This window comes from Aedes albopictus, chromosome 2 (genome assembly GCF_035046485.1).
Source record: "Aedes albopictus strain Foshan chromosome 2, AalbF5, whole genome shotgun sequence".
In the NCBI taxonomy this organism is placed as follows: Eukaryota; Metazoa; Arthropoda; class Insecta; order Diptera; family Culicidae; genus Aedes; species Aedes albopictus.
This window is the reverse complement of record NC_085137.1, coordinates 60,414,804-60,428,725: the sequence shown is the minus strand read 5'-3', so window position 1 is coordinate 60,428,725 and position 13,922 is coordinate 60,414,804. Positions and strand designations below refer to the sequence as shown.

The following is a 13,922-nucleotide window of genomic DNA, read 5'->3' as shown; positions in this document are numbered from 1 at the left end:
GACATGCAACAGCATCCGAGTTTACGCCTGCATGTATACACAAAGGCGCGTGCCGCAAAATTTGGCCAAATCGGAGGTTCGTTTCCGTTTTTGACTGTTTCTCAATGATGCGGGCATTGTTTTCATAACTTTTATAGTGTTTTGAAAAGCTTAAACCTTCAGCTTTCCATTAGTGAACTCAGACCTTAAATTCGTATTCGTAAACACTGTGAAATAACGCTGTATTTATATAAACGGCCGGCACCGGGCCCAGTGCGCAATAGTGGCATGGTTTACAAAACGGCAGATAACTTTTGAAAGAAGAAAAAGACATCTCTAATTTTTTGGTATGTTATGTACAAATGTCTCAGCTTTCAATTGATGCAAAAATTTTGAAAATCGGTGGTTGCCCTCATGGTGAAAAAAATATTTTGGTATAAAAATCCAAGATGGCGGCCAAAATCAATATGGCCGACCCAAGTTTTTATTATTGTAAACAGTAGCTCTATCTTTCCTCGTTTCAACAACAATTCGTTTTGAGGTAATTTCTGGAGAAACTTTCGAGTTATAACGGTTTAAGTGAACCACCATTTGACCAAAATCGAGGGGTCTGCAAAAATTGGTGTGGCTCAAACTAACGGGGGGTCCATCAATTTCAGTAACCAAATGCATTTTTCTTACTTTTTTAGCGAGGGCTTTCAGAAAATGGGCACCTTAAACATTTTTGAAGACAAGGTGTAAATAGAATTACCCATTGTCATATTAGTCCATGGTAAATATGACTATATTATCACTAACAGAATGCAAAGTGCCCTGAACTTAATCTCTTGTGGTGCGATAAAGAAGGCTTAAATGTAAATCCTTCTAAAACCCTGATCGTGTCGTTTACACGAAGAAGAAATTTTTCAATAACCCACTTAAAATTGAATGCAACACATTTGCAACTTTCAGATTGAGTCAAGTATCTTGGAATACAGCTCGACAGCAAACCAAACTGGAAACGGCATCTTGAGCAGGTATTTACTAAAGCTACAAAGGCTCTATGGATTAGCAGAAAAACTTTTGGTAATATATGGGGATTGAAGCCGAAGATGATCTTCTGGATTTATTCGGCATTTGTGAGACCAAGAATTACCTATGCGTCACTAGTCTGGTGGCCAAAAACTAATGGAAGGCTAGCTCAAAAGGAGCTTGAAAAACTTCGAAGATTAGCTACTCTTTCAGTTACTGGAGCAATGCGAAGTACACCATCCAAAGCGCTAGACACTTTATTTTACTTAAGCTGTTAGTACACAGGGTCAAATATTTGTCCAAAAAGAAATCAATGCTCAAACATCTTGTTTGACTCGATCGAATTTTCAAATTCAAACTGATGTTGTTTCTTGAGTTCTTTCCTTGTCAAATATTTAATCCTGTGTACTTCAGGCCTTACTTCCATTGCATCAATTTGTTCAATAGGAAACTGAAAAGAGTGCTTTGAAGGTCAAAAGAGCTACAACCCTCTTTGAAGCTGGCCTGAAAGGGCATCTAAGTATTCTTAAAACAATCTTAAAACATTCTTAAAACAATCATATTGACTCTTTCATCACATACAATGGTGATTGGGTGAGTAGAAAGTCTTGGCAGAAAGTACAATTTTAAACGCGCTTTTGAAGTGTTTAATCCTGGTTGAAATCTGTGGACAAATAAGAGCCTATAAAATCAACCAGGATCGATCGTGTTTTACACTGACGGTTCGAAAGTGAACGACGAGGCGTGACTGGCCCCGGGATTAATCTATCAATATCTCAATCTATGAAATTCAGGCAATTTTAGAATGTAGTAGTATTTACTTACGCAAAAATTACAGGATATTTGCATTATGTCTGATAGCCAAGCAGCTCTAACATGTTTAGGAATGTATTAATTCACTCCAACAGTTAGCTCGCCGTAATCAGGTGAAGCTGTTTTGGGTTCCAGGGCACTGTGGAATTGATGGAAACGCACAAGCCGATATGCTAGCAAGACTTGGTTCGTTTCACCAATTCATAGAACCAGAACCGTTTTGTTGTGCTGTATCTGGTTGTTTTCTCAGAATGGAGTTTAAAACATGGGAACATGAGAAAATAAAATCCATCTGGGAAAACACCACTTTTGCGAGACTGTCCAAACTTTTTATAAAACCAAACTTTGTAAATACTTGCAAAATTTTAGAGCTGCCAAAAAGAGATCTAAGTACTTTTACTGGGTTTCTAATAGGCCATTGTCCGAGCCGTTATCATCTGAAGCTAATTGAAAAACTTCAGGATGATGTATGTCGCTTTTGCAACTCGGAACATTTGGTGTGCCGTTGTTCAGAAATTTCTGCTGAAAAAAATAGGTTTTTTTTATCTGTATTAACGAGATTTTTAGCCCTGGGCTAGTTCATCTCGGGACCCACGTTTTACTTCCTTTCCGAAGGAAGAACTCACATTTGGCGAGTTTGTTGGGAGTGGGATTCGATCCCAGGTCCTCGGCATGATAGTCAAGTGTTAAAAAAATAGGTTCTTCGACAAGGGGCTGGCAGAACCCCTTGATGTATGGAGAACAAACCCCAATGTTGTTGGGATTGTTGGGATCAGGCTTACACTCAAGGTTTGATTATTGCTAACACCAATAGTAATACGTCAACTTGATATAACACAATAAAACTGGGGCATACTTATGCCACAATAGATCTAACAATTACTGGCCGCAGTGACTTAGATACCCAACAAGGAATAAAAAAAAACCATACATTCATCCATCAGCACGGGTCGCCTGATACCTTGGATTGGGGTTCCCTGTTTGGTGGACTTTTACCCCTGGAACAGTTGGTCCGTAGTGTTATTCTTAGCCAATTGAGACAACCGCTACCGACACTACATAGCTATCGAGGCTGTTCGGGAAAAGAAGTTGTTTGAAGCTTGCTTCTTGAGGTTTGTGCATCTGAAGTTCTCATGAACTGTTGAAGCGGGACTTCAAGGCGTTTGTCCTTAAAGTTGCTGATTAATTGATACAGCTTAGATCGAGCCATTAAAAGTTGAACGTTATGTATAAAAATGAGGTCACTTTAACTCCATTTATTGACCCCCGCTTCAGCTTTAAACCAAGTTTAACTCTAGGTATAGGAAAACTAGGTTTAAAAATTAGGCGAAGGTGAAGATATTAACTCATACAGTCTGAGCACAACTGGTCAGTGTCAAATCATGTGGGACCGAAGCACACGTTTTTAAATGATTTTGGGAAAAAATCCTGCAATCACTTAAGATATCAAATCAAGCGAGGTATTTTCCGAAATGCAAGAGTTTGCGACAAACTGTTTTGTTTTTTGCAAGAGTTGTGGTGACCAACTGGACTCAGATTCAAAAATTATATCAATAGAAAGGTGTTTTAACTATGTAGTCATGAATGGATTCCCCCATCCAACTTACCTTATCACCACCCAAGTGGGCAAACAGCGGCGTCAGAACGGCAAGCGTCGAGCAAATCCCCAGTGAAAACAGCAGCAGCACCTTGGCACCGACTCGTTGTGCCAGCTGGCCGGCCGGAATTTGCGTCACGACGTAACCCCAGAAGAAACTGCTCAGAATGACCGATTTGGTCTGCTCGTTCCAGTCGAAGTGGTCGAAATCATTTTTCGAACCCTTATCGACCATGGCCACGATGGCCACCGAAAGGTTCACCCGAAGGGCATAGGCCACCGTAAGGCCGAAGAACAGCAGCAGTGTCTGCACATGGCGTACGCCTAAACCACTCGCTAAAAAGAAAAAAAAATAAACAGTCGGGATGGGATTAACGTCTTTGAATTTGACCTGATAATTATGAGAGATTTCCATTTCTAATTTAGGATCAATATGCTAAAAATATGATAATTACGTTGATGAGCGAGGTCGATGGGGCGGTAGTCATAGCGCCTGCCGCAACAGTTGAACATATTTTCGTTGGTATTTTGTTAGTTAAAGCTTGCTTCCTTTTAACATGTACTCTCTGAGTCGATTCCGTTCAGTATGCACGATTCAACGATAAGCCAGCTAGAATGATTGCAAGGCAACCAGCATGATGCATTATTGCAGTCAGCAGCGCAACTATACGGGTTGCCTATGTCTCAAGTTCACTATATCACCACTGGTTGTTTTCATGCCATATGGTTTGCACAGACTCTCGTTCTTTTGGATTCTTCCATTCACTTCTCGTTATAATACACATTCGACTCGAATGTATAGCCGAAATACAGAACAAAGACTGAATCTACATTTCGTTTCGTGGCACACCAAAATTGTTACATTCAGCTACCAGGCGTCGTATCTAGAACAATGTTTTGAGAAACCTTATGGAATCTACTAAGTGTAGATAGATGCATGAACTGGTCGACACTGAAACAGACGGTTCGATATCACTCTACGTGTCGCACTTAGGTTCACAGAAATAGGTATAGGTTCTATCACTATAGATACGGAGAGAGAATTCAGAAAACACAGAAACAAGGTGAATGGATTTTCTTCACACTGCCATCAGAGACAGCGTGGCCTAGGGAGATTTATACGCGTAAACAAAAGGATTCTTTCCGCGCAGCAAGATGTGAATCATTGTTTTATTTTTTATTTGAACAGTGGGTAAGTGTACAGGGGGAGGTCGTTTGTTTACGAGACAGTTTTCTCCCACCGACTGGATGGAGTTGTTTCTGGACAAAGTGTACATGAATGGGAACGTGGATTATATTTTGTTCGATACATACATGCATGCATGTGTTGTGCACTCTCTCTTGTGTATCGTAGGGCGATGTAGAGGAGCAACTTTAAATCGATGTTGTGTGTTTGTAGATAACATTTATTAGTATTAATGTTTTAGGACCAAATCCCCTAGTTTATCAACTTATAATATCCATTAATTCTTTTTTTCTTAATCTGTCCTTTTTATTGCACTTCAGGGCTTTTTACTAATGTATATAGAACTAAATTTTAGCAGATACTTTCCGGCTCAACAAAGAATGATACAAACTACTAACGATATAAGAGAAATAATTGATTGATTGATTCAGCTTTATTATAGAGACTTTCAGCCCTTGACTGGTTCGTCTCTAAGAGAAATAAGTCAACAACACTAAAAAAGCATCGCCAAGGGAATGTGAAACTTCATACAGAGGAAAGCACGAATCGGAACGATGTGCGAATGTTTTATGATCGCCAACAGAAATCTAGAGGCAAGCAACACAATGATAGTAACCTACTGGAAGCAGAATTTCGAAGCCACCAACAACATAGGTAACTGGCCACCACTTCGACTCACCGACAGTGAACGTCGACAACGACACCAGCAGCGAAATCCTGAGACATATTGTGGCAGGAAATCGAGCATGCATCGAGTATGCAATACATACATTCAAGTTTTTTTATGACGGCCATGGAACCGCGTAAAAACCGTGTAAAAAAACGCGTAAAAAACTTAAATGTACTTTGATCTCCATAGAAACCTACGATCAAACAAAGTTCGCTGGGCTTGTGCAATGCGTCCAGACGATCCACGCTCCATTGGAGTATTCGAACAGAGGATATTACGAACCATCCACGGCTCCGTACAGGAATATTTCGCCATGTAGAAGAAGGGGAAGCAGGTATGGGTTAAACCTTCATTTAACATAACTATTTTGTTACATGTTTATATTAGTTGTCTGGCTAACATCTTGAGAATTAGATGTGAGAATTAGATGCGGTAGTCAGAGCCGTAGCGTGCGGTTGGCCAGGTTGGCCCCCGCCAAGGGCGCCAGCTTCAGAGGGGCGCCGAAAAGGCCTAAGGCAAAACTATTTGAGTTTTTTATGTGCAAAGCAACATCATTTTTTTGTTTAGAGAGACTTTACCCAGAAGGGAGCAATTTCAATATGCTTTCGAAATTCTAGTGGAAGCTTCTTTTTGAAACTTTCAAAATATTCTTACTGGGTAATGTCTAGAAATTACTTCTGAGAGTTTCTTCGAATTCATTGATATATGTTACAATGTCCACTAGAAGTATTTTGAATGGAAAATATTCAGATGATCTTATTGTTATGTCCAGTAAATGTTTATTTGGAATTAATCTCTCGTAGATGTAGGAGAAATTATCCAAGTCGTTTTCACTTAAAAAACTATCAGTGAGTTTTTTTTTTATTTCCTCGAAACAAATCCAGGAATTTCTTTTTTTTATCAGGTAATTATTTTATTTTTTTTTTGCTGCTTTTTTCCGAAAAGTCTTTCAGAACTTTCCAAAAATTCTTTCAGGATTTCATTGAAAAACTTCTTAAGAAACTTTCATAGAAACTCCTTCGGAGATTCTTAAAAATATCAAATCAAAAATTCTTCTGGAGATTCCTCTCGAACATTCCTTCTGAAATTCCTCCAGGAGGAGTTCCGAAATTTTTAAAGAGATTCTTGCAAAAATATCTTCAAACCCTTAATTAAATTTTCTCAATAATTCTTCCATGGATTCCTACAGAAACTCCTGCTGAGATTTTAGAAGCGCCTCCAAGAATTTGTTAAGAAATGCCTTCTGAGAATTCCTTCAAAAATTCTTTCATAAATTTGTTTCTTTTAGAAAATCTTCTAAAATTTTCTTTAGAAATTCGACCAAAGTTTACTTCCAAAAGCCTTCTATAATTTCCTGTACAAAGAAGAAATCTCTTACACCGCCTGGAAAATCTTGCATTGATGCCTTCAGAAATTGTCCCATGTCCTCTAGAGATTGCTCAATAAATTTCTGCTAGATTCTCTGCTCTCTCTACTAGATTCTTGAAAACCCGTAATGAATTTCCTCATAAATTCCTCCAGAAAATCATAAATCAAGCCTAACTCTAAACTCTAAATACTGTATGTAACATATGTACACAAAAAAGAGATTATCATATGAGGAGTTGAATTTCGTTAAAGACTACTTGTATCACTCACCTTTGAGGATGATTTGTGAAAAAATACCCGGATTTTTCACGTTTCTGAAATGCTCAATGTATGAGTTGCTATGGGAACAGCGAACTTCCCCTTCGATTTTCCCCGTTTGTGAATTTTGTTAGATACGGGGTTTGGTAAAGTAAGGCTTGAAATGCGGAATTCCTTCGGAGATTTCTCCAAGGATTTTGTGAGAAAATTACTCCAGAGAAATAATGTTTCTTAACTTTGTCAGGAATTCCTTCACAAATTCTTCAAATTCTTCCTTTATGTATTTCTTCACAAACTGCTCCAGGAATTCCTGTAATTCTCTTCATGAAATCCATTGGAAACTAGCTAAAATGTCTCCTGGATTTTTCTCCGGATATATCTGCAAGAATTCCTCCAGAAATTCTTGCATAATTTCATTCATTGATTCCAGCATGTACTCTTCCAGAGACTCCAACAAAAACTCACAGAGATTTTTTGCAGAAATTTATCCAGGTATTCCTCCATTTCCATGGTTTATCTTATGATTACAGAATATTTTCATACTTATATTCTTCGAAATATTTTTGATTTAACTTCCAAAGGAACCTTTTGTAAAGTTTTTGTAAAATTGTGGTAAAACCAATTAAACTAATCGCTGAAAATTGGTAACATAGATCGTTTGTGGATTCCTACCTCCAAAATTCAGTTAAGTAGTGAAAAATAAAATTCGGTTGAACAAAAAATCCAGAAAAGAAAAAAATACTGTACGATTTCTTGAAGAAGTTATTGCATCATTTATGTTGGAAATCGAAAAGTTATTTCTAATTATTGTGCTGGTCTTAGAGAGATTTTTGAAATGCAAAGTGTGTTCGTACTTTTGCTCGTATTATTGGAGAAAAACATTGTGGAAAATGTTTGAGCGACTCCCAAAATCCATCTTCTAAAGAAACTTTGAAAACAAAATGAATAACTACATTTTTTATGACTAACAATGCCCAATTATCGTGGGGCGCCAGTCTGGATGCTTGCCAAGGGCGCCATGGGACCACGCTACGGCTCTGGCGGTAGTTTCAATAAGTTCGTCATCTCTTATTTCAAAGTAATATCAATACTTTTCCGCAGTTCGAATTCTGTTGTGTTTCCAACCTGTTGCAATACCATGCCTGTTTGAGTGTGGTTTCGAAGATACGACCGATGCTCTCTGAGAATGTTATGTTTCTTCTCTACATACATGGGAGTCCCATTCATATCGGTATACCTTCTCTTCTCCATTCACTTTGAGTTGATATTACATACATTCATTTGTTGGCTCAACGTCGTGGGTGGTATTTGTAGTATGAGCATATTTCGTTGAGGTTGGATCATAAGCTGGTGTTGGTTGTTTATAAACTGTAGACATAGACAATCGGACGTTCGTGAAATCATATTATTGTACATTGGATGCATAATATTCATTCATTTTGTATGTATCCCTACTAAGAAAACTGATGCAAATCTTCCATATTCACATAACATTCCGCTCTTTTTGTTTTTAAATAAATAAATAAATTCTGATGTCAACAAAATAGCACGGATAGTTATCAAAAACACCATTTTTAGTTCGGCTATTCTTACAGATATTTTTTCAGCCATTTCAAAATTCCTTCGTACTGGATAAAGTGCCGTGGAGAAAAGCGGTGGTGTAAATTTCTACTCATGTCGAATTGTATCGTGAAAAATTTCCACATCTTATCGAATTCAAATTGAAACAGTTGAAATAGTGCCTTGTTTTTACCTTTCTTACACCCATATACGAATCAACTCAGCTCGACGAATTGAGCAAATGTATGTATGTGTGTATGTGTGTCTGTGTGTATGTGTGTGTGCGTGCGTTACAAAAAAATAGCGGACGTTTCTCAGTCAACTGCTTTGGATTTTCTTAAAATGAAAGCTACTACCACAGACAAACAGACATACTACTCAAATCTAAATCATCGCACGATTTAACGGTCTTTTTCAAAATAACGTGTGGTTCGGACTGTGCTCGCATGTGTCATGGTGGCGCTGCTGTGCCTACATCACCTCTCAATTTTGGAGAGAAATGAACGCGACGCCGATCAATGTTTACATAAAATGACTCAATCATGAACCTTCATTCATGTTTTATGAATGGATGACGTCACGGGGGAGTCGTCACCTGCTAAATTGTTACATCGAGCCGAGGGAAACAACACATGCAAATGAATGCTTCGGATTGAGCATTATAGAGTGGCTAGTGAGATGCCAAACGATGTTTTTGAAGCAATTTTCTTCTAAGTAATATGTCTGTTTGTCTGTGCTACTACATCCTAGTAGAACGCCATTGAATTTTATTTCGATTAGACATTTGGTTACCGAGATATTTTTCGAAAAGTATTTGGGAGGAGTACAACTTAGCTATTCAGCCATTCCATAGAAAAAAGATAGAGTGCAACTCCGAATATCGTGAAACTTGGTAGGTTTGTAGTTCAGCGAAAATAATAAGACCCGTATTTTTTTTATTTTATCATTAGAATGACCAATCCTATTAAAAGGATGCTCCTAAAAATCAAGGGTTTTAAAAACTATTTATATTTTCATAAAATCATTACCAGTTGACAACTTTTTTTGTTTGAAAGCTATTGAATTGTTTAGTTTTGAGAAAAATACGTTGAAGGGGCCAAATTGTGTTTAACAGCAAAAATATGCATTATGTAATTTTTTTTTCACGTTTTCATGGTCTCGTATACCTATTTGTTCTATATTTTTATCTGAAAACTCAGGGAATTTTGCGTAACATATTACAAAATCAGAGATGTATGTTTTTTGGCTTTTGAGATATGATTTTTTTTTTTGAAAATAAAAGGTTAAATTATCCCATACATTTTTAAAATTTGATTATATGTATTTTTAATCTTTATACATGTATGGATATCGAAAAGACCAGGAATCACTCAAAAATGCAATATAAGGCATAGTTTTATGAGGATTTACAATATCAGGCAATTTTAGAGCAGCTAGTACCGTCGCTGGAGGTAACAATGGGTTAGAGTGGTGAGATTGGGTCAAAACATTATCGAAAATATCTCATCAAATATTGTGAATATCGAATGAAAAAAAAAATATGGTGTCATCCTCGTATGTAATTGCCATCGGTTCCTGTTAAAAAAATAGGTTTCTAGTGCAATTAGTTATTTTTTGATTAAAAAAAAAAATAAAAAATAAAAAAAAAAAAAAAAAAAAAGCGGAACAAATTTGGTTCCCTTGACCTATTCTCACCCCCTCGAAGGAGCGAGAATGGGTCAATTTAAATACATTTATAGTTTTAAGGAAAATTGACGAACTCCAAATAGTATTTCATCATTTGTACATATGCATTACCAAAGATCGCATTCTAGTGTTCAAAGGACTGAAACATGCATTTTTGACCCATTCTGACCCTCAACGACGGTATTAAAATACATGACCCTCAATATTCAAAAATCATATCTCAAAAACTAAAAAACATAAATCTCTGATTTTTTGATATGTTGCGCCAAATTTCCTGAATTTTGAGTGTGTTGTAGGATTTCGTCCGGGTGCCAGTGTCGCGCCCATTTGCTTCAGTGGTTCGATTTTTTCTCTTTCTATTCCGAAGCGAGCATTTCGACGGCGGCGGACCCAGCGTTCATCAGTGTGTGGTAGGATTTCGTCCGGGTGCCGGTGTCGCGCGCGTTTACTTCAGTGGTTCGATTTTTTCTTTTTCTATTTCGAAGTGAGCATTTCGACGGTGGAGTCGGTTCCGAATTTTTCGCTTCCCATCGCGCTGCAGTGTGAACGAGAAAGATTAAAATCGACGCGGTTGAAAACAGTGTGCGGTGGATCGAGTCGGTTCCGAATAGTCCTGTTCAACGACGTAGGTTGAACTTGCTCGAAGTTACTGCATCCTACTCTTACCCATTTGTCGACAAACGGGGAAGAGCGGGATGGAGCATGTTCGAGCAATTTCAACCTACGTCGTTGAACAGGACTAATTTTTCGCTTCCCATCGGCGCTAGTTCCCAATACACTTTTAGTTGATAATAAATATTTTCTTTCATTTTTTGCATTTACACAGAAGAGTGAAAAGTGTTAGTTCGGGCTCGCCGGTCGAGAAAAAAAATCCGGGCGCCGACAAGTGAGTCGCGTTCAGTGTATTTCTGTGTGGAATAGACTAAAGGTTTCTGCTCCCTAGTGGAATGGAGACGCGCGATAGCATTTTCTTTTTGGCTAGTTTTTGCGTCGAAAAGTGGTCGGTTGTTAACGGCGGTTTGTGTATATTGATCCATTGTCAAATCATATCACCAACCATAGGTGACTCCCGGACTGACAATGTACCTTACCCTACTAACAAAAAGTCCTTCCTGAGACAAACGTGGAGATGCAGCGATTCGCGGTCTTTATACCAACGTTTGTCTTACCAACAATCCCTCCCATCCTCGATGACCGTAAGGACGTGGCCGGCGCCGTTATTGACCCTATTAAAAATGAGAGCTCTCGAACTGTGTACATTGAGAATAGTAAGCTAGTCCCAAGCCCTATTCATTGGTTCCCTGTGCAATTTAGAGTGCTCTGGTCAATCACGGAGTAGCAACTACGAATTGTGCGGTCATCTATGCTCATGCTCATGCTCATGCTCATGTTGCGCCAAATTTCCTGAATTTTCTGATAAAAATATAAAACCAGGGTACACCTTTAGTTCCAAGACCACAAAAACGTGAAAAACTAAATAATTGCAAATTTTTGCATTTAAACACAATTTGGCCCAATTCTTGGCCCAATTGAATTTCAATTGGACATTTCAATTGGGAGTAGTACAATTCAGCTATTTTTGAGATTTGACAAAATGTCTCATATTAATTTTCTTAGCCTGGATTTGGATTCTTTTAGCACAAATGAAAACTTTATCATCCAAGTAGAACGCTATTCAATTTTATTTTGATTTGACATTCTGTTACCGAGATATTACACAAATAGTACTTAAATAAATTATTATTTTTATTTATAATTATATTTGCTTTCCTTCTTACATGCGCTACAAATAATTATACAAAATATATCAACAATTTATTTTCCGATCGATTTCTCAAGCGTGCTTAAATGGATTTGGGATCACTTGACAACAAATGTATGTTAGAATCTATTTTTGCTGTGATTGTTATTTTTATCTCGATTGAACATGTCGTTGAGGAAACATTCATTCAACAAGAACATCAAAGATACAGGGGGTGCACAATGGTTCATTTTCCCATTTTCACGCTCTTAATTAATAGCTCGCAGGATTGAGGAAATAGAGCAATGGTGTCTTCGGCAAAGTTGACGGGAATGACCAGCGCCATCTTTTGACAGTTAGAGTTTTCGGATCAATCCCCCTAAAAGTGAGATACAAAATTATTTCTTTTAATTGTTGAGATAGAGGGTTGACGTCTTCGGCAAAGTTGTAGCAATTGTAATTCCAAACAACTTTCCTGAAGACGTCAATGTTGTAATTTTTACACCAATGGAGATAGAGGCCTATGTTTGAAATTTAACCCCAAAAACAGGTTTTTAAGTGAAACATACATTTGTTGAATTTTTAGACCCATACTTTTCAAAGTTGTGTGTATCAATAAAATACGCAAATTTGCCGAAGACATTAAAGCTGTAAGAATTAAATAAGACGAGTTATAGATAAATTTATGATTTTTTCATCCACTTTTAGGGATAAATATCTTTCGTAGGAGCAAAAAGGTGCAGATGAGGATACCCTTATCAGAAAGAAAATCTAAATAGCTTTCAAATAAGGGTTAGTTTGTTCTAAAAGACGTTTTCCACTGCCTTTTATAAGATTTCCACTATTTAGTACAAATCCCATTCATTGAATAAAATATTAAGATTTATCGGGGGTTCATACGCTCTCACAGAGCCAAACAACTCACGAATTCTTCTGGAAAACAATTTGAAATTTTATATGAATAAAGTCAATACAATGAACTTTTATTAAGATAAGACGAAAGTGGGTTCAACTTATATTTCATCATAGTAGCCATGAATTTTTCTGTCAAAGTAGATTTGATTGCAATTAAATCGTGATAAGGATTTTTTTTATTATGGTCATATCTCCTCAGTAGACGGTCGTGGACGGACAAAGTACTCCTTGGGGACTTGGGCGCTTGGCTAGGGACTTGAAACGTCAAAAAACGCAGTAGGCAAGACAAAGTTTGTCGAGTACAGCTAGTTTATCCCTAAAAGTGGATGAAAAAAATCATAAATTTATATATAGCTCATCTCATTTATTTCTTACAGCTTTGATGTCTTCGGCAAAGTTGTGTATTTTATTGATACATACAACTTTGCAGAACATTGTATGGGTCTAAAAATTCAACAAATGTATGTTTTACTTAAAAACCTGTTTTTGGGGTTAACCTCCAAACACAGGCCTCTATCTCCATTGGTGTAAAAATTACAACATTAACGTCTTCAGGAAAGTTGTTTGGAATAAAAAAATGCTAACAAATATTAACAAATATTTTGTCGATAGCGTTTCATCGATTAACCGCTCTATAGAGTTAGTTGATGAACCGGACGAAATAAAGCAGCCAGTTAATAGTAGATGTAGATTTGATGGTTTTCACCCTATTACGCTTGAAGAACTTAGAAAAATTTGCTTTTCGCTGCAAAAAACGACTGGTATTGATAATGTTAACGCTAAAATCATACAAGATTGCTTTCATGTCATTGGACACAACTTGCTGGACTTGGTAAATCAATCATTGCAAACTGGGCACGTGCCACAGGTTTGGAAGGAATCTTTAGTGATTCCTATTCAAAAAGTTGCTGGGACGATTAAAGCCGAAGAGTTTCGTTCCATCAACATGTTGCACACACTAGAAAAAATTTTAGAACTTGTAGTCAAAGGCCAGCTATTGAATTATTTGAACATTAACAACTTACTAATACCAGAGCAATCGGGTTATCGGGAAGGTCATTCCTGTGAAACCGCATTGAACTTGGTGTTAGCTAAATGGAGAGAAAACATTGAGCGTAAAGATACTATATTTGCTGTA

The 13,922-nt window shown here is 37.4% G+C and overlaps 1 protein-coding gene across 3 annotated transcripts in view; it reads right to left on the bottom strand.

Moving 5' to 3' along the window:
• The window catches only part of LOC109421653 (putative inorganic phosphate cotransporter), a 49,590-nt gene that overhangs the window by 2,938 nt on the left and 32,730 nt on the right, over positions 1–13,922 (bottom strand). For 2 of the 3 annotated variants that reach the window (XM_062849741.1, XM_019696175.3), the window contains exon 2: positions 3,411–3,736. In XM_062849741.1, the coding sequence (XP_062705725.1) occupies positions 3,411–3,736 (326 nt within the window). Of the gene's footprint in view, positions 1–3,410; positions 3,737–3,855; positions 4,696–13,922 lie in introns of those variants that run through there. The other variant, XM_019696174.3, reaches the window with a different exon arrangement.